This window comes from Panthera tigris, chromosome E1, assembly GCF_018350195.1.
Source record: "Panthera tigris isolate Pti1 chromosome E1, P.tigris_Pti1_mat1.1, whole genome shotgun sequence".
Taxonomy (NCBI): Eukaryota; Metazoa; Chordata; class Mammalia; order Carnivora; family Felidae; genus Panthera; species Panthera tigris.
Window position 1 is genome coordinate 12,267,262 of NC_056673.1, and position 18,687 is coordinate 12,285,948.

The window sequence follows — 18,687 nt, forward strand, 5'->3', positions numbered from 1 at the left end:
CCTGTATTGACTTTTTATCTGCTACACGAGGGCTACTGTGGTTGGAAGGATTATGTGGAAATTCCTGCAACTTCACCTCCCCAGCAGGACCACACACCAGGAAGCAATATGTAGTCGGGGGATTTCCAAGGGTAACGCCCCACCAAAGAATTAAAAGACGCAGCAGTGATAATACCTATCACATTCCCACTTAACTCCCCTGCACGGCCTGTGCTGAAGATGTGAGAGAACAATGGCAGACTACTATAAACCTAATCCAGTGCTGTCCAACTGCAGCTGCTGTCACAGAGGTAGTGACAGCTTTCCTGGAGCAAACCAACATGGCGCCCGGCACTAACTATGCGTCCAACTTACCTGGTTGATGCATGTTTCTCCCATACCCATTTGTAAGGACCACCACGGCAGTCTGCTTTTACTTGTCAGGGCCAACAGCATACCTTCATGGTATACACTTGGGGCCACATTAATTCACCTTTCTGCTCCAAGAGTCTACATACACATTGACCACCTTGTTGTTCCAGAATTCATTGCTCTGGTCCACCATACTGATGACATTTTGCTGACCGCATCTGATAAGCAGGAGGTAGTAAATTCTACAGAGCTTTAGTAAGGCAAGGGAACTAAAGCATGAGAAATACGCTCCCCAAAACTCAGGGGTCCCCAACTCAATGAAGTTTCTGGGGGTTCAGCAGTCTGAAGCCTATCAAGATAGCCTCCTCAAGGTGAAGGACAAATTGCCTCCACTCGCACCACCTACTGTGCAAAAACAACGGCTGACAGGTGTTGCGTGTTGGAGGCAGCTTACACCGCATCTGAGTGTGTTAACTCGATCCACCTACAGAGGCTCCATATGGCTCCCAGTGTCAAGTAGGACCCAAGTTCAGGCTGTCACACATGTTGTACTACCACTCCAATCTTATGATCCAGAAGATCCAAGGATACTTAAAGTGTCCCTGGCAAGTAAGGATGCTTTATGGACACTCCAGCAAGGACCAATAGGAGAGAAACAGCATAGAGCTCCAGGATTTCAGAGCAACTCCAATCTATGTCCTCCTCTGCAGATATACGCGCTTTCTAGAAACAGCTTCTGCTTGTTCCTTAGACGCAGCAGCCCGGGCAAGTAATCACAGGACGCCAGTTGACCATGCAGCCTGGCCCTCCCATAACGAAAGGAGTGTTGTCTGACCCGTTCGGCCTTAAGGCTGGGCGTGCACAGCAGCCATCCACCGTCTGGCAGAAAGGGCACGTCAAAGGGGGAGCGTGGGCACGTCCGGAAGGTAAACTGCAGGAGTAGGTGTCTCAGACTTTCAGCGGACACCTGCTGCATGGCATCGTTTTTTGTGGCCAGATGACTGAGGACACTTAAGGACAGTGACGAAGGAAAGTCCTCCGAGGGGAACTCTGAGCCGTACGTCTGGTTATCCGCCTTGTCTGGAATGAGATGGGGCCAAAAATACTGATCTACATGGACTTGCGGTGAATTGCTAACAGCTTGGCTGGATAGTCAAGCATCTGGAGCAGGATTCAAAGATTAGTGACAAGGTCTGGTTGGGGACAGACCTCTCAAAATGGGCACAGGCTGTGAGGATGTGTGTATCCATGTGTGCCTGCCAGAAAACCCCTAGAGGGGAGGCTATTAATGATCAGGGGGACAAAATGGCCTGCCTTGTAAATGTAGTCAGGGTCCTTCCCCAGTCACCATGCTTGCTGGATGGACCCGTGAACTAAGTGGCCATCAAGACGGGTGGGGACTAGAATAGGCTCAACATCTTAAACTTGCCCTGCCCAAGGTCACCAAACTAACGACTGCTACGTGACTTCTATGCATTTAACCAGAGGCTATTATCCACTGCAGATGCCCCTCCCCCCTCACTGCAGCCAGAATACAGGGGTCTGAGGATAAGGTGCAGGAGTGGGGTTGACACTTTCCAGTCTTATACTTAAGAACCCAATTACAGAATCTTTTTATTCTAGGCCAGGAAAGTTTGGGCATTGCTGGTTTGATGGTCTTAGACCTTAAGGGGGATAAAACTTCCCCTGAGGGTCACAATGCTGGTTCCAGTTCATTTGAAGAGAGCCTAGGACCCAGAGTGATTCTCTGGCATCTCTTGGTATTTGCATGTAAGGGAAGTAAAGGAACTTGCAGCAAAGGTCTCTAAAAAAGAACAATTCCGCCATGAAGGTCTGGGTCAACCAGGTAATAACCAGCTGGGGGAGGTTCTGAGGACAAGGGAAGTGGGGAGGTTGGAGGGGAAGAAGGATGTCACGAATGTCAACTACGGTCCTGTACCAATTACAGAATCAAGGGCAGTGCAAACTGGACACATTTTCTCCTTATTTCTACACGCTATTTTCTCATTTGGGGAGCTGACTGCAAAACCACACGTATCGTTATACCACGTCCCGGATCCTGTCGTCGAACCCTGGTAAGGATTCCTGAATTTAAAGAAGCTCCTGAAAGCCCACGGTTGTCCTGAGTCCATGGATATGTCCCCACAAGAGGAGTGGGCCAAAGAGCAGTGAGCCCATCACAGGACATGAGGAAACGTGGGGTGTGTGGACTCCCCCACACTCAGAGCAGTCGCTAGACTGGTCCAAACCAAGCATGAGGTCTGGCCGCGGACCTTGGCGGGGTTCCCGTCACGACAAAGTGTGCCCAGGCATCCACACGGTGTGGCCACTCATCCACCGTGCCCTTTTCAGCTGCCGTCATTAGTAACAGAAGAGCTGGCCAGATTTCGGAAGAAAATGTAGCTTTATTATGACATAGGAAAGACTACAAGCCATTAAGGTAGAAGGGTCGACAGTTCCTTAAAATGACAGGTAAGAGGGGGGTGTAAACATCTTGGTAATAAAATCCACAGCACGATCATTGGAATCTTTTTCTCACGATTTTCGTTTTCAAGGTTATAGTAAATGAAACAGTCACTTGAATCGTCAAAAGAATGGCAATTTTACCCGGTGAGAGCATACACACCAAGCCAAACTACAACAGCACGGGGCGACGTGTCGTGGGGGCGGGGGCGCTGCCGCAGGAAGGAGACCTCAGACTGTCCTTCGCCCTGGAGCAGAGGCCCGGCCGCTCGGGCCGCCTGCCCCGCTGCCCCGGCCCGGACACTGCTCAGAACGCACAGCAGACTCTGAAGATGGAAAGCTGGTCTCACCGTGGAGCATGGAAATGACTGCCAACATCTCAGAAAGGCAGGTGTTTTAAAAACACTGGTGGGGGCGCGGGGGTGGGGGTGGGGGGGAGGTCACCCAGTGACCCCTTAGTGTCAGACGCACTTGGTAACGACCTGAACACCTATACAGGGGTGGTTACTAGGAAATAAGAAAGCCATTTTCTGGAATTTCACAGCTGGATCGGGAGCAAAAGGAAAAATTCCCAGGTCCGTCACGGAGGATTTTGTTCCTAACGTGGTAAATTCACACGAAAACGCCGACGGCAGGATGCCCTGCTGGCGGCACGGGGAGAGGGCAACCCCTGCGGTAACAGCTTGGCCAGTTCCTCCTGCCACGGGGGGCTTCCCGGCACAGGCAGAGAGCGCCAGGGCCAAAGGGAAGGCAGAGGATTCATTTGGGTATAAGCATTTAATGTCTACAAAGGTTAACGTGGCCTGTCTGTCCCCAGTCCTCCTGTTCTTGGAGCAGCCGAGCTCCTGAACACGAGCAGCGACAGACGGGGGAAGCAGGGCTGACCGGACCACAGGGAACCTGCCAGAAAACCCAGAACAATCCAGTAAAGCCAGGCCACAAGGCAGCAAAGCACATGGCTCAGAACTCTGCAGGCCAAGTCAGCTCTTCTCCCAGGGTGCTCCTTATTAACGGGCAACGGCTCTCCCCAAAAGACATCTTCACAACACAGCCGGCCTCTCTCTCTGTCACACACACACACACACTCAGCACACGTGGCCATTTCTGGAAATCTGCACCCGTCCGTATTTCTGATGACGCCTGCTATCTTCAAACACTTATTCCTAAAATGAGAACGAACTGAGCAAGTGCTTTAAAAACTGCATCACTAGGGAGTCCGTCACGTGTGATGCTGCTGCAGCAGATGACTGCTGTTTCACGTATTCTAGCATCTTCCACGCTGAGCAGTAACTACTCCACTCCTGCTGTTGCTACCACTTCCTCAATTGACTAGGCTAATGAGCTGGATGTGGTCCGCTGTTCCCGCACGGCCTGCCGGCTAAGAACAGTTTGTACATTTTTATGTAGCAGGAAAAAAAATTTCATGACATGTGAAAACTGTCCAATTTCAGCGTCCACGGGAAGGTTTCCTGGAACGCAGCCACACTCACGTCTTTATGTATTACCTGTGGCAGAGACCACTTGGCCCACAAAGCCTGAAATATTTACCACCTGGCTCTGTACGAAACGGCGTGCTGAGCCTGAAACAGGATTCTCCTCCTCTCCAGGAAAGAACATTCCACAGTTCAGATGCAGACCAGGCTCCGGGGACAAGCACTGCTTGTTGCACGAATCATATGCTAAAGCAGCATTTCCTCCTCCACATCTCTGGGTTGGTAAGTTCTCAGAAGCGGACAATCTAAGCTTGGGTTTGGACAGACAGATGCATGCAAGGTATCTTACAAGGAACAATGCAAAGTGTTTCCATCTCCTCAAGCGGCTCCTCCCTCTCCCCCCCAGCTCGATCACAAAGCCATTTTCTCCCTGCTACCAATTCAAACTACACCAAATGCAGAGCAGAGGCACACGGCAATGAAAGCAGGCCCCACCGGGGGCCGCTCCCGCTTCAGTCCCCCACGGGAGCCGCCAAGCGGCGACAGGACAAAGTATGAGGAAGGGAAACGAAGAAGCCACTGAAAACACTTCATTTACTCAAAAGGTTAATACGACAGAGACACTTAGCTGCAGCCTGATTCTCCTCTGCTGCGTCTGCCTGGTTAAAACCAGGACACGGACACTTCCGGAGGGAAGGGCGGAGGGGAAGCAACAAAATCGGCCCTGATTCAGAAGCAAGATTCACTCTCGAGAGAATAAAGGGAAACGACCTCAACTTCAGTATAAATTCAGTAATTCATTCACGTTACTACCATTACGTTTATGAAAGTCACCATCGTGGAAAAAGAGAGAAAAGGGGAGGGAGGATTAGAAAGTGCCTATTTCTAAAAAAAAAAAAACAAAAAACAACAAACCAAGAGAGAACACCTGGGCGGACGCTTCCACATGCAGTTTGATGCTAAGTTATCTGCAGAACAGATGTGCCTGGAAACCCCAGGGAGTGTGTCTTCGGTTCCACAGGCTCGGGGGGGGGGCGGGGGGGGGTTCTCTGTATCTGCTGACAAGACGGCGGCTAAGAGTTCCACACTATATATATAATACTAAACTCACAGAGAGAAAGGTACTTGCAAAGTCCTTTGTCCTCACGCAGTGTCTTTGGCTCCTCTACTTTCCTGCTTTAATGGACCCACGATTTAAAAATGGAACCCCCCCCCACCCCGGCCCCCGCACATTTTCTTGAGGAGCACAGGAGACACCAGGGACGCGGCCACTCTGCCCCCGCCCACGCAGCGCACACCCGCCTTTAAATGCTTCCGTGGTGCGGTCCCCAGGGCCTCCTTCCGAGCGCAGCGCTCATCCATGCCAACGCCACGACCCCCCAGGCACCGACCCGGGCCGCCGCTGGGCCCAGGCCACGGAAGAAGCCGGCGCTCTTGGGGGCGCTTCCGTGGGGGGAGGTGGCGTCATGCAGTCGGGGAGGACGGGGACCGTTCTGTGAGGCTCTGCCAACTCATCGCCCTCATCTCTCCTGTCCGGCCGCAGATAAGGCTACTCGTATTCCAGGAACTGTTTGTGGTAGAACAGCAGGTACCTGAGGAGGCGAAGAGGAAAGCAAGCTTATGTTCTAACTCATGAGAAGGGAAAACAAAACCACCCCCCCCAACCTGCCACTGGCCTTGCACGGTGGCCTTGGCACACGCTGCCAGTCTGACTGCTTGCTTGGCTGGGTTTTGAGTCTTAGTTCCCAAGGGGGAGGGTCCTTGCCCCCGCCTAACGCTGGAGCCCCAAGCCCATCCTCCCACCTGCCCACCGGCAAGTCGTGAGCCCCATCAGTCCTGCCTCCCGCTTCTCTGGGTGAGACCCCGCAACGGCATCTAGTCCAAACCCGCCCCTTTGGGTGGCCTCCTCAGGCCCACAAACCGTGCTCTCAACACAAATTCCACACCGATTCTAGCAAGAGGCCTCCCTGCTGCAAGTAAACACAAAGGGCAGATGCCTCACAGAGTTCACGGCGGCTCATCCCAGCCCACCCCTGGGGCTGGGATCCCACTGACAGCCTTAGGAGGAATAGGGATTTAACAAAGCGGGGGGCCAAGGAGGAATACGATGGGTAGAGAAGAATGAGCTCCCCGAGAACTGATGTGTCAGCTCACGTCGTGGGTAAAATAAATGACTGCGTGGTCTGAATTAAGGTACGATCCAGAGTGACCAAAAGGAGTATCCTCTCCTGGCCAGCGACCGACCCAGGCTGGTGTCCTGTCCAGAACAAGCCTCATTACTTCAGTGACTGACGGTGAAAATCCCTGAATGGCTACACACTCGGGGAGTCAGCTGCTACCCAGACATACCCCTCGCTGTCCAGCACGTCCTCGATGCTGGCCTTGGTGATGATGGCATCGTCACATTTGAACCACTGATCCTTGTGCTGCCGGATGAAGCTGGTGTAGTGGCCGCTCTCCAAGGTCCCTTGGTGGTTAACTACCGCAAACAGGGAGTACCTAGCGTGGGAGCAAGGGTGAGGGGACAGAGGGGTGGGGAGGGGGCGTGGTTAGCTCAGTGGTATCACGGTCGGAAACCACATAGTCTGAAGCGGCCAGAAGCCTTGCAGTCAGTAGCCCCCTGACACTAAATGGGAACACCCCAGGAATGAGAGCTGCAGCACGGAGGGAAAGAAAGCCTGCCTAGCCCCACTTGGCTCTCGGGCTGCTTTGTGGGAACCACATTTTAGTGGAAGTGGGGACAGCAATCCGTCCTGGGGGTACTGGAACCACGCTCTGCCTTGTGCTTTCTACCACACCACCAGTAAAAAGGGTGGTGGAGGAAACAACAGAGGCTTTGGGGCGCCTGGGTGGCTCAGCTGGTCAAGCGTCTGCTTTCAGCTCATGATCTCATGGTTCATGGGTTCGAGCCCCACGTCGGGGTCTACGCTGACAGCTCAGAGCCTGGAGCCTGCTTTGGATTCTGTGTCTCCCTTTCTCTTCCTCCCTGCCCCCGCTCGTGCACGCTCTTGTGCTCTCTCTCTCTAAAATAAATTCAACGTAAAAAAAAAAAAGAACAGAGACCTTATTGCAATGCCAGTGAAGGCAGAGGCCAAGAGGCCTACAATTCAGACTCCGAGCCTTCGCTCTAGAAATGCAGGGGCCAGGATGACCCTCGTGCATGCACAGAAGCCAGGAGAGACAGGTCAGGCTCCTACATCAGGGAGGTTTATGGTGCAGCTGTGAAAAGTCCCTTCCTAACAGGGCTTAAGCGTCTTCAACAGGGGTCGGGGGGCAGCAAGACAGGCAGCGGGCCAGGGGCCGAAAGAAACAGGAGGGCTGCCACCACGGGGCCCTCCCTGCCAGGCCTACCGGAGGTCCCGCACCTCACCCCCCACCTTGGAGATGCCCAGGGCAACCCCACAAGGTGCCACTTACTTATTGTCATTATTGAGACTATCCGTTGGCTGCTGGTACTGTCCGTTCATCCTGCTCTCTTTGCTGTAAGAAACAGGAGCAAGACTCAGCATCGTTGGAAATAATAACCAAGCAGACGCCTGGCTCAAATGATGTACCACCACGACCGGGGCCTCCTACCCCAGACGCGGCACCAGGTACGCTCCAGACCTGCTTTCTAGGTCTTCCAGCAGCTCTCCCTTCTAGGGGCAGACTATGCCCAGGTGAAGGTGAGGCGATGGGAGGCTTAGGCTGGCGAACTGACCTGCCCAGAGCGTCTGCCACAAGGCGCAGAGCCAGCCCAGATCGAACTGACCCCATGTCCCGGCAAGGAACAGAGTCTTCCCCAGGCGCTTCCAAGGATGAGCGGCTGTGGCGACACCTTGCTGCCTCAGGCCAAGTTTGTGGTAATTTGTTACAGTGGCCTAGGAAACTAACACATGTCTAACATATTAGGGAAGGTTGCCCTTACTTGGAGGATAGATTTGAGGTGGTCTAGGATATCAAGACTTGAAAACAAGAGAAATGGAATCTACAACTCTAAAATCAACTGTGTTTATCTGTAGCCAACATCAGTCCCACCGGCGATCATGCTGTTTTCTCGCGGTGATCCCACCTCGACAACCTGCCAAGTCTGAAACCTGATCGAGGATCACTAGGGAGAACCCAAAGCTGAAGCAGCACATCTGAGGAAACTAAAATGTGTCTTGGGTCAAGATCAGGATAACAATTCAGTTTTAGCACGTATGGATACATCAATGTCTAAACCGGCTCATCGGGACCCCAGTGCCAATCACTGACCCCATAGAACCACACCCTCCTGATCACAGATACGGCTTAACAAACCCTTTCGTACCTGGACGCCATGAAGGGGGTCATGTCCAGTTCCAGGGGAAAGGACACATACGTGGTGATCTTCCTCCTCAGTTTGGCCGAGTGTTCAAATCGCTACAGAAATTTGGGGTGGGGGTGGGGGGAGAGAAGGAAGAGGATGAAGCTCTAAGGGTCTCCCCTGATGGTGCCTCTCTGTGCACTCCCAAAAGTGGGCTTTCCCTTTCTGAATTGCCCTTCGGCCACGTCTAGAGCTAACAGATTCAGCAACATGATATTAATCCATACAAATCTAATTTATACAGTTCAAAAACGAAGTCTTGAAACGATGGGATTGTCCAAAGTGATCGACACCAAGCGTACAAAAAAGTAATCCTACGACAAACGCGGCAAAGTGCAAGGTAGTAGAAAACAGAATATCCGTAACGTCTGGGAGCAAAAAGGAACATACTGTTCTTTTCACCAGACAAAGACATTCCTCTGCCTAGACTCGGGCCACCAAATCCAGCTAGAAAGCCAGGAATGGTTCGGTTTTGTTTTTTGTTTTTGAAAGGGCCATAAAATAAAACAAAGATTAGAAAACAAAGGTTCTGTGTGGCTGTGAAACCTAAAATATGTACTGTCTGACCCTTTACAGAAAAAGCTGACCCACCCCTGGACTGGATCATAATGCTAAGGGTCTTGTTTGCTTTTAAAAAGTAAAAGGACAACAGAAAACTGATGTCGAGGGGGTAAGAATCCGGGTGGGAGGAGAAGTAAAATTTTAACCCCCCCCACCCCAGTAGAGCAACTCACATCCTATTTTCATCATGAAGTCATTACTTTCGTTTACCACAAGCCTCTCTGGGCAACAGAAGACGGGGAAAGAGTTACAACTTACCACCCTCTGGTTTCTCCAGTGTTCTTTCCCGAGTCACCGCAGTTACAAGACATACTTCCTACACCAGACCAAGAGGCTCTCAGTTGTACTGGGGATTAAATATGGAGTCTGCCCCTGGAAAACTTACTTTGAGATGAAAGCAGGCTACGATGGGCAGTTTCTTCATGGTGAGCTGCTTAGTGGACTCCTGGTAGCTATGGCAGCCGCTACACTTGATCTTGGCGCTGCTTCCTAAGTGCTCTGGTCTCGTAAATCTATGAGACATTTGTATTTTTAGGAAAAAAAGGTGGGAGAGGTGAGAAAAGGAAAAGACAGAAAAGAATTATTTTACCACTTTTGATCGGCTAATTTCCCTACTTAAAAACATGCGTATAGTCAGGGGTGTTTGGATTTCAGAAAAAGGAGATGACGCTCACACAAAAACTGTACACAGATGTTTTGAGCAGTTTTATCTGCTTTAATAGCAAAACAAAAAACAAAAGAAAAACCACGAAAGAAGCAACCCAGATGTTCCTTAGTGTACGAAAGGTTACGTGACACCATGGAATACTGCTAGTCAGGAACAGAAAGGGACAAACTATGGATCCACACAACCGGAAGAATCTCCAGAGAATTACGACTGGGGAGGTAAATGGGGCCCTAAAATTACATGTCCCAGGGTTCCATTTACAGAACATTCTTGGAATACTGAATTTACAGAAATGGAGAACAGATTCCCGCTGCCAGGGGTTAAGAGACAGCAGCGGTGGGAGGGCAGGAGGAGTGGCTGTGAGTCGCGATGCAGGGCTGGGTACCAATGTCAGTACCGTGGTTGTGATCTTGAACTCTAAATTTACAAGATGTCACCACTGGGGGAAATGGTAAAGAGTAAAGGGTATCCAGTTATTTCAGATAAATGCATGTGAATCTGTCTCTCAAAAGTTAAATCTAAACAATGGGGAAACGAACATTTTCTAGTGGTGAAGACAGATCACAACATAGAATAGAAACGTTGCACTAAGTAAGTCGGCAAGCATTTCTGTCACAGGTGGTGGTTACTAGAGGGAAAAACGCATGAAACAGGATGTTTCAATAGGACTTATGCCAAATTTTTTAAGTTTAAAGCTGAAAAACAAATAAAATTCATGTTTTCACATTGGGCCTAGAAATCTTTGTTTATGCTTTGGAAATTCTGGGATCTCACTAGGGGCACGACGACGCCCCCTTATGACCAACGCTGGCCCTGCCTGCCCCATGTGGTGCCCAGGAAGTGTAAATCTGAGGAGAGCAGTTAGATCTCATTGGGGAGAAGAAGGACGGAACAAGGCATCTGTGTTCGCTGTAACCTGCGAGAACTAGCCCACAAAGGCAATCAACAAAATCCAGAGTGTGCATAATTCTGTGGAAAACGAGCTTCTCAGCACAGAAACAGCAAGAAAACAAAAGGGGGAGCGGAAGCCTACGGATTGGGAAGGGACCTGTGAAAGCAACCAACCAAATGTAATGTGTGGTCCCAGTCTGGGATCCTGATTTGAACAAAGTGCACAAAATAGTTTTTTATAAAAACAATCAGGGTAGTTTGAATACTGGATACCTGACTGGAGGGAGAGAAGAATGCACCTGTGTTGAGAGTGAAGACTTTGGATATACCTGAATCGCCACAACCCTACCCCACGATCCAATTTTCCAACTCAAAACAGTCTGGCCCCATCCCAACCAGACTGCTCAGGGCCACCCCAGGGGCCACACCCACCTCCCTAGCGTCTCCACAAGCTGGTCCAGCCAGCACTGGCGATGGCAGGCCCAGGCTCGACTACTCAGACCATGCGTCACTACTGAGCAGAGAGCACTGTGCGCTCAGGAAGAACACTGACTTCTAGATCTGGAACCCCGATGCCAACCCACAGCTAAAATTAGGCCTAGACTCTGCTGGCCTACAAACATTCAGAAAGGTGATCGACAGCGGAAAGCAAGCGCCCAGGGCAACAAACCTACCAGGCCTGGCTGCAAAGAACACTTCCTTAATGGAGCCCCCGCACCAACCTCGCCAGAGAAGGAACGAAAGCCAGACACTCTGCTCGGTAACAGAGGCTCCAACTCCCCGAAACGCAGCGTTCTGGGGCTTGTCAATCAGACCGTGGGTGAAACATTCCATCTCTCCTCAAATCTGATTCACACACTTTATGCCAATTATATTCACTTGACTACCTAGTCTTGATTAAGCTACTGACCAATAAGCACACTGCTTCTCACGATGAGACGCTTATACAATGTGCACTAACGGGGGTGCCTGGGCAGCTAAGTCGGTTAAGTGTCCGATTTTGGCTCAGGTCATGATCTCACAGCTCGTGAGTTCGAGCCCCGTGTGGGGCTCTGTGCTGACAGCTCAGAGACCGGAGCCTGCTTCGGATTCTGTGTCTCCCTCTCTCGCTGCCCCTCTCCCCCTCGTACATGCTCTCTCTTCTCTCTCAAAAAAAACCAAAAACCAAAAACCAAAAAAATTACAAAAAAATAACATGTGCATGTAAGTCAAGAGTCATCTTTTGAGGTTTTCCCATTAATTCTTCTGGAAGTTCCTAATCATCTGTCATTTTTCTTTCCATGTGCAGTGCCCCTAAGCTGAAACACGCCTACCCCCACCCAAATCCCTGTCATCTCTGCCAAACTATGTGAACTTTCTGACACGAAATATGTCAACCAAACCTGCTTCAGCGCCAAGAAAATGTACTGAACAAGTCCCACGGTGCCAGACACGAAGAGGATTTGGCTTCAAATTCACATAGCCGTAAGTAAAGAATGGAAGGACGACAGAGCCCAGGTCACAGATCTTGTCAATTATGTATCCGGCTCACCCTCCACTCGTGTTCGGGGAATTTCCAAACCTAGGTGGGAGGCAGGGCTGTCTCCCTTCATGGAGGTTTACCACAAAAGCCAGGTCGTTGCTTTTCCCACCCACCTGCATGGTGGGCACACGACCTAGGCTTGACCAGCCGGATGCCCGTCATTAGGCCTCGGTATCTGGAAAAATCATACTAAAGAAGCAAGTGCAGGAAGAACTTGTACTGTCAGGGAGCAGCATCTCAACTGCACCTGAGGGCAGCCGGCCCAGCAGCGGGCTGCACCTTCCGGATGCTGGTCGCCGAGCCTCTTCTGGAGACCACCCGCTTGCTGAGCAGGCTTTTCTTTAGCCTTCCTGTGGATTCTGCGAACTCCCTGGTACCTTTACCCGCTTAAGTTCACCGGAGTCCATTTGTGCCGTCTGCCGCCTCGCAAGCCCTCCGGCCTGGCATACGCGGGCACGCACACACTCACGGGCGCACACGCACTCGCGTGTCTACGAGACGCCCATCGCCACGGGAGGGGCCGCGGGGGCACACAGAGGTGGTATGAGGCCGTCTCCTCCGCACTGAGAAGACACAGCACGTAAACGCAGCAGAACTGAGAGCAACACAAAGAGTCGGAGCCCACAGAAAGGGGGACACGGAAACCTAGGAAAGCGACAGGCCCGTTCTCAGGAAGGCCTTCGTGGTCCCGCTGAGAGTCCACCTCCTCCGCAAAGGGTTCAGGGAGCACAGTGAGCGCTCCCTCAGGGCAGCTACAGAGGGGTGACCGCCTCCTAGCCGCGCCGGCACTTGCTGAAGACTCAGGAGGGAGGGTCTCTGCAGCCACGGAATCACAAACACCCCCGCCGGCTTCGTCATCTACTCCCACAGCGGAACTGGAAAAGGGACCCTTTGCAAGTGACACAAACTGGAGACAGATGTGCTCCGCCTCTTCTTGGCCACTCGGGCAGGGACCTGGCTCCGCGGCACTCCTGCCCCGACCTGGCACTCCCTGTGCATCTCAGCTTGCCGAGTGCTCCCTCCCTGCCTCTGCGCTGTGGGCAACCTTCCAGTTTTACTGAAATTCACAACTAAGTTCAACGGAGTTGTAAAGACTCCCTTGGAAAATGGTGGGGTTTTTTGCTTTGAGCGTTCGCTTGTTTTCCAAATTACAAGTCTGACGCCCCATTTACATCTGGACCTATCAGTGTGACAAAGCCGATGCACTGAAAAATTCTACACATGCGCCTGTGAGCCTGCTGACGTACAGGGCAAGATAAATGCCAAGAAGGTTGTCCCTCTTTTTAAGGAACGCCTCCGCCCAAGAACGTATCTACAGCAACCTTTAATTCAACAAAGGTTGTCGAACACTAAACTCAATTAAAATAAAGCGTGGGAAGGGCTTCCGTTCCACAACACTGCAGGTGACACCAGCTACCTTAACACGTTTCACAGCAACCCTGCCCTAAACTTCAGCACTTGTCGAAATCGGTGGTGTGGTAAAGGGACACACACAACACCACAATAGGCTAATCGCCTCCAGGAAGGGCCATGTGCCACAGCGGGGGGCCAGACTCGGGTGAGGAGCATTAGTCCCAGAAGGTGAGGGAACTTCAACTTCAACTTCTGCTCTGTGGCTCCCTGTTAACGGACACGGGGCGGGGTGGGGAGCGGAGGGAAGCAGCCGTGCCACACACAGGCTACAAGCAAAGCCGGCTGAATAGAAATCTCTAGTCATCGTGCAAACATGTGACAGACCACAGGAGCCACCTGCAGGCTGTCACATCTTTCCTTGTTGTCTACACAGGGCATGTGAATAAAAATACTACTGGGGCCCTGGGGTAGCCCTGAATTTATCAGGACTTTACTCTGACCAACCACTACCCCAAAGAGCCTCAAGGCAAGGAGAGACAAGTGCCTGCAAGGAGAGACCATTCTTCTTCTACAGAAGCGCGGGCGGCTTTCTTACCTTCGCAAGCAGTCCGTGAGCGTAGTGGTTCCCGCTACGTGGCTTTCCCCATTCACCACGCTGCCCTCGCTGCCTGGGCTCAGGGGCCAGAACGGGGTGGAAGAGCCAGGCAGGTCTAAACTGATGTCCCAGAAGGGGTCGATGGTGGTGGAGACTCCACTAGAAGCAAGAGGAGATAAACGCAGAGCTGAGAAGGGACAGCCATGCAGCTTCAGGGGCACCCCCTGGCGGACGGCACCTTGACGTCCTCTCACAGCTCTGCCCTTTCATCCAAAGGGCATCCAAGGTCAGAAAACACACTGAGTGCCCCCACACACCACGTCCTGGGCCCCCAAGGTGGCCCTACAGAGGAACAGCACGTAAACCACTTAAGGCAAAGGTTGCTCCCAAAGCAACCATTTCCAAACCCAGGAGATCATCACAATCATTTTGGGGTTTTTGTGAAAAACAGAAAACTTCTGGGCCCCACGTCCAGAGACTCTGAATTGATGGATGTGCGGCCGCAGCATCTGAGAACCGCAGAATGTTTGCCTGGGAGCTGGAAACCGCGGGCCTACGTGGAATGGAGACATCAAGCACACCTGACGTGGAGAGAACACCGACCAGGCACAGCCCCACAGCCGGGCAGCAGCATTTAATGCTCTATGTAACAAAGCCGGTTCCCTCTAGTGGAGAGGTTTATTTTATTTAATTAATTTATTTTTTTAATGTTTATTTATTTTTGAGACAGACAGAGACAGAGCATGAACAGGGGAGGGGCAGAGAGAGAGGGAAACACAGAATCGGAAGCAGGCTCCAGGCTCTGAGCCATCAGCCCAGAGCCCGACGCGGGGCTCGAACTCACGGACCGCGAGATCGTGACCTGAGCTGAAGTCGGACGCTTAACCGACTGAGCCACCCAGGCGCCCCAAGAGGTTTATTTTAAAGGACACAGAAAGGAAACTCACAGACTGGAATGTTACTACAAATATTTAAGCAGGGTATTGGGGCCCCTGGGTGGCTCAGTCGGTTAAGTGTTGGACTCCGGCTCAGGTCACGATCTCATAGTTTGTGAGTTCGAGCCCCGCATCGGGCTCTCTACTGTCAGCGCAGAGCCTGCTTGGGATCCTCTGTCTCCCTCTGTCACTGCCCCTCCCCAGCTCGCACTCTTTCTCTCTTGCTCTCAAAAATAAACACTAAAAAAATAAAATAAAATAAACAGGATATTAATCCAAGACAACCTCCTGCTGAAGGAGTTCAGCAACACAGAGCCAACGAGGAGGTTCTTCAAAACTGTAAGTCTAGGGGCACCTGGGTGGCTCAGTTGGTTGAGCGTCCCACTTTGGCCCAAGTCACGATCTCACGGGCCCCACTTCGGCTGTCAGTGCAGAGCCCACTTCAGATCCTCTGTCTCCTCTCTCTGCCCCTCTCCTGCTTGCGCTCTCTTAAAAATAAATAAAACTTTTAAAAAAGAAGGAAAAGGGGCGCATGGGTGGCGCAGTCGGTTAAGCGTCCGACTTCAGCCAGGTCACGATCTCGCGGTCCGTGAGTTCGAGCCCCGCGTCAGGCTCTGGGCTGATGGCTCGGAGCCTGGAGCCTGTTTCCGATTCTGTGTCTCCCTCTCTCTCTGCCCCTCCCCCGTTCATGCTCTGTCTCTCTCTGTCCCAAAAATAAATAAAAAACGTTGAAAAAGATTAAAAAAATAAAAAATAAAAAAGAAGGAAAAACTGGGAGTCTAAACACTGCTTAGAGCAACGGCCCACGATGACACAAGCTGTGTCACAGAAAACGGTGTTCGTAACAGGCAAACTGTCCCTCTTCTGGTATCTAGTCCATCCTATACAAAGTGCAAGTGGTAATCCCATAGGTTCTGAAATAATTTTAACGGGATCATGACTAGGTTTTTTAAAAAACTGAAAAAAAAAAAAAAAAAAAAAAAAAAAAAACCAGGAGCATGAGCTGAGGTCGAAAGGGAGGGTTCCTGCAACCTCGCCAGTCAGTGCCTTCTTGAAGCTCCTGGAAATAAAAGCTCTGCATGCCAAGCAGAGGCTCCAGCTGTAAAGAATCAGGGACGCTACTCTGGAGAAAATGGAAAAGGAAACCGTAAAATAAAAAGCAACCCGCTCTGGAGCACGTGTGCCAAGAATCTGCCGTGTGCGCCCCAGCCCCCCCCCGGAAGGCAGGGCTCTTGTTCAGCTCCTGGTGTCAGGGACACCGGAGAGCAGAGATGGGGCGGGGGGGAAACACAAGAACAAAGGGGGCCTCAGCACGAAGGGCCGCTGGTCCCTGGGGACCCTGCTCTGGACGACCTGCTAATGTGCATCTTCTGTACTGGAGCTATTTTATCTCAACACAACTGGTGACTTGGCTGCTTACACTGAACCTCTGCTTCTACCATGGCGTATTACCCAGCCATCAGAAAGAATGAACTCTTGGCATCTGTAATGACATGGATGGAGCTAGAGAGTCCGACGCTAAGCGAAATAAGCCAGCCAGAGAAAGACAAATACCATATGATTTCACCCCTATGTAGAATCTGAGAAACAAAACAGATGAACACAGGGGAAGGGGGAAAACAAAAGAGAGAGGGAAGGAAACCACAAGAGACTTAACTGTAGAGAACTGAGCACTGGAGGGAGGTGGGTGGGGATGGGGGGTGGGCTAGATGGGGGATGGGTATTAACTAAGGAGGCAACTGTTGGGATGAGCATGGGGCGCTATATGTAAGTGATGAATCACTGATTCTGTATCTGAAGCCTATTTTACCATATGTGTTAACTAACTAGAATTTAAATAAAAACTTAAAAAAACTATAAATTTCGAGAATTGTACGTTCCACAAAAACAAAAAGTAAGTATCAAATCAAAATTATCAATCTAAAAAAAAGAACAGAATCTGGTTCACAACTGCTTGCTGCTGCAGATGCTCCCCTATAAGGACCAAACGTTCTTTTTTTTTTCTCTTTGAATGTTTGTTTATTTTTGAAGGAGTGTGAGCAGGGAAGGGGAAGGGAGGGGACGGAGGATCCGAAGCGGGCTCTGCACTGACAGCAGAGAGCCCGACACGGGACCTGAACTCATGAACTGTGAGATCAGGACATGAGCCGAAGCCAGATGCTTAACCGACTGAGCCACCCACGCGCCCCACCAAACATTATATTTATCCGCACATCACCAAAAGGCACTGTGGTGGCACCAACTTCTAGCTCTAAATATAAAACTTGTTAAGTTTGAGAGAGAGAGTACGCATGTGTGCACGCACACACAGAAGGGGCGGGGTGGATGTGGGGGGAGAAAGAATCCCAAGCAAGCCCCACACTGTCCTCGCGGAGGCCGACGTGGGGCTCCAACTCATGAACCACGAGATCCTGACCTGAAACCAAGAGTCACGCTTAACCACCTGAACCACTCAGGCGCCCCTCTAAGTGTAAAACTTTTAAAAACTGTGCAGAACGCAGCAGTTTCGGCGGCTAAACATGTGCCACGATGTTCAACAAGCAGCACCCAGAGTAAAGTCGGCCTCACCGACAGGCCCTGGGGTCCCACATCATGGTCTGGCCGGCACGGCCCCGACAGCTTTCCGTGTTCCGGAAGAACCCTCGGTGCAGTGCGGGACGCCTCGCACTTACTGGCAGACTTGGCAGGTGACGTCCGACTGCAGTCCGCCCGTGAAGATCTGGTCTATGATGCAGTTGCAGTGGTTGGGGTTGTTGGCCTTCTTCCCATTGTCATCACCTGGGGAAAGACCGCAGCTGTGTGATCTGCAGCTGTGCCCCCAGAGTCCGCGCGTTTCCAGGAGCCACGACCCAAGGGGCAAGGCCATTTGCCTACAGAGGCGTGAGGAAGCCAGAAGTGCCGACGCTTTCGAAAGGGCACAGGAAGATACTTCAAAGAGGGAGACTTGGCGGGAAAAGAGGAAACAACCCGGCTGGCTTCTTCTCAATTCTCTTCTTTGTCTCCACTCCCTAAGATCTGCTTGGCTTCTACCTTGGCACCAAAATGTATCTAATGCCCAATAGCTGGGGAGAGTTACGGATTCCCTTTTCCACGTATGGAATGACCGAAGAGTTTCGCGGTGGCGTGGCCCGGTGGACTGTGCCTGTGGCGAGCCCAGGGAAGCCCCCCCCTTCCCTGCGCTAGTCCTGCCCGGGGCCCTGACTTCAGGAAGTCCCTGTGCAGCACTCCTGCCAGTCTCTGCTCTTCTCGTCAGCTCCTGCTCTCCAGAACCTCAAGAACAGCTCTGCTTTCCTTCCGATAGGTTGGACCGAGGTAAGTACTATTCCCATCCTCTCTACTTCGATGTGTGTGCACACACAGGGGTACCAAGCTTACGTGGTGGAGCACGGTACACATTAAGAAATACTGTAAACACATACCGTGGAACTTTCATCCAACTAGACCATGGGGATAGACTATTTGTGCCTATCTATATATATTACATATCAAAAAGGTTAAATTATTACACAGGAATAAAGGATGCCCATTAGGTCTTTTGACAGCAAGACGACACAGAGGAAAATAACCCAAAAGACGCCGGCTGGTCATA

General features: G+C 51.4%; 1 protein-coding gene across 1 annotated transcript in view; it reads right to left on the reverse strand.

The window, feature by feature from the left end:
• Window positions 1-2,736: 2,736 nt before the first annotated feature.
• The window catches only part of USP22 (ubiquitin specific peptidase 22), a 45,391-nt gene continuing 29,440 nt past the window's right edge, over window positions 2,737-18,687 (reverse strand). The window contains exons 7-13 of the mRNA XM_042966324.1: window positions 17,771-17,876; window positions 14,164-14,322; window positions 9,521-9,647; window positions 8,539-8,630; window positions 7,665-7,727; window positions 6,597-6,746; window positions 2,737-5,839 (exon numbers count right to left, since the gene is read on the reverse strand). Coding sequence (XP_042822258.1) covers window positions 5,797-5,839; window positions 6,597-6,746; window positions 7,665-7,727; window positions 8,539-8,630; window positions 9,521-9,647; window positions 14,164-14,322; window positions 17,771-17,876 — 740 coding nt within the window. The 3' untranslated portion in view covers window positions 2,737-5,796. The remainder of the gene's footprint in view (window positions 5,840-6,596; window positions 6,747-7,664; window positions 7,728-8,538; window positions 8,631-9,520; window positions 9,648-14,163; window positions 14,323-17,770; window positions 17,877-18,687) is intronic.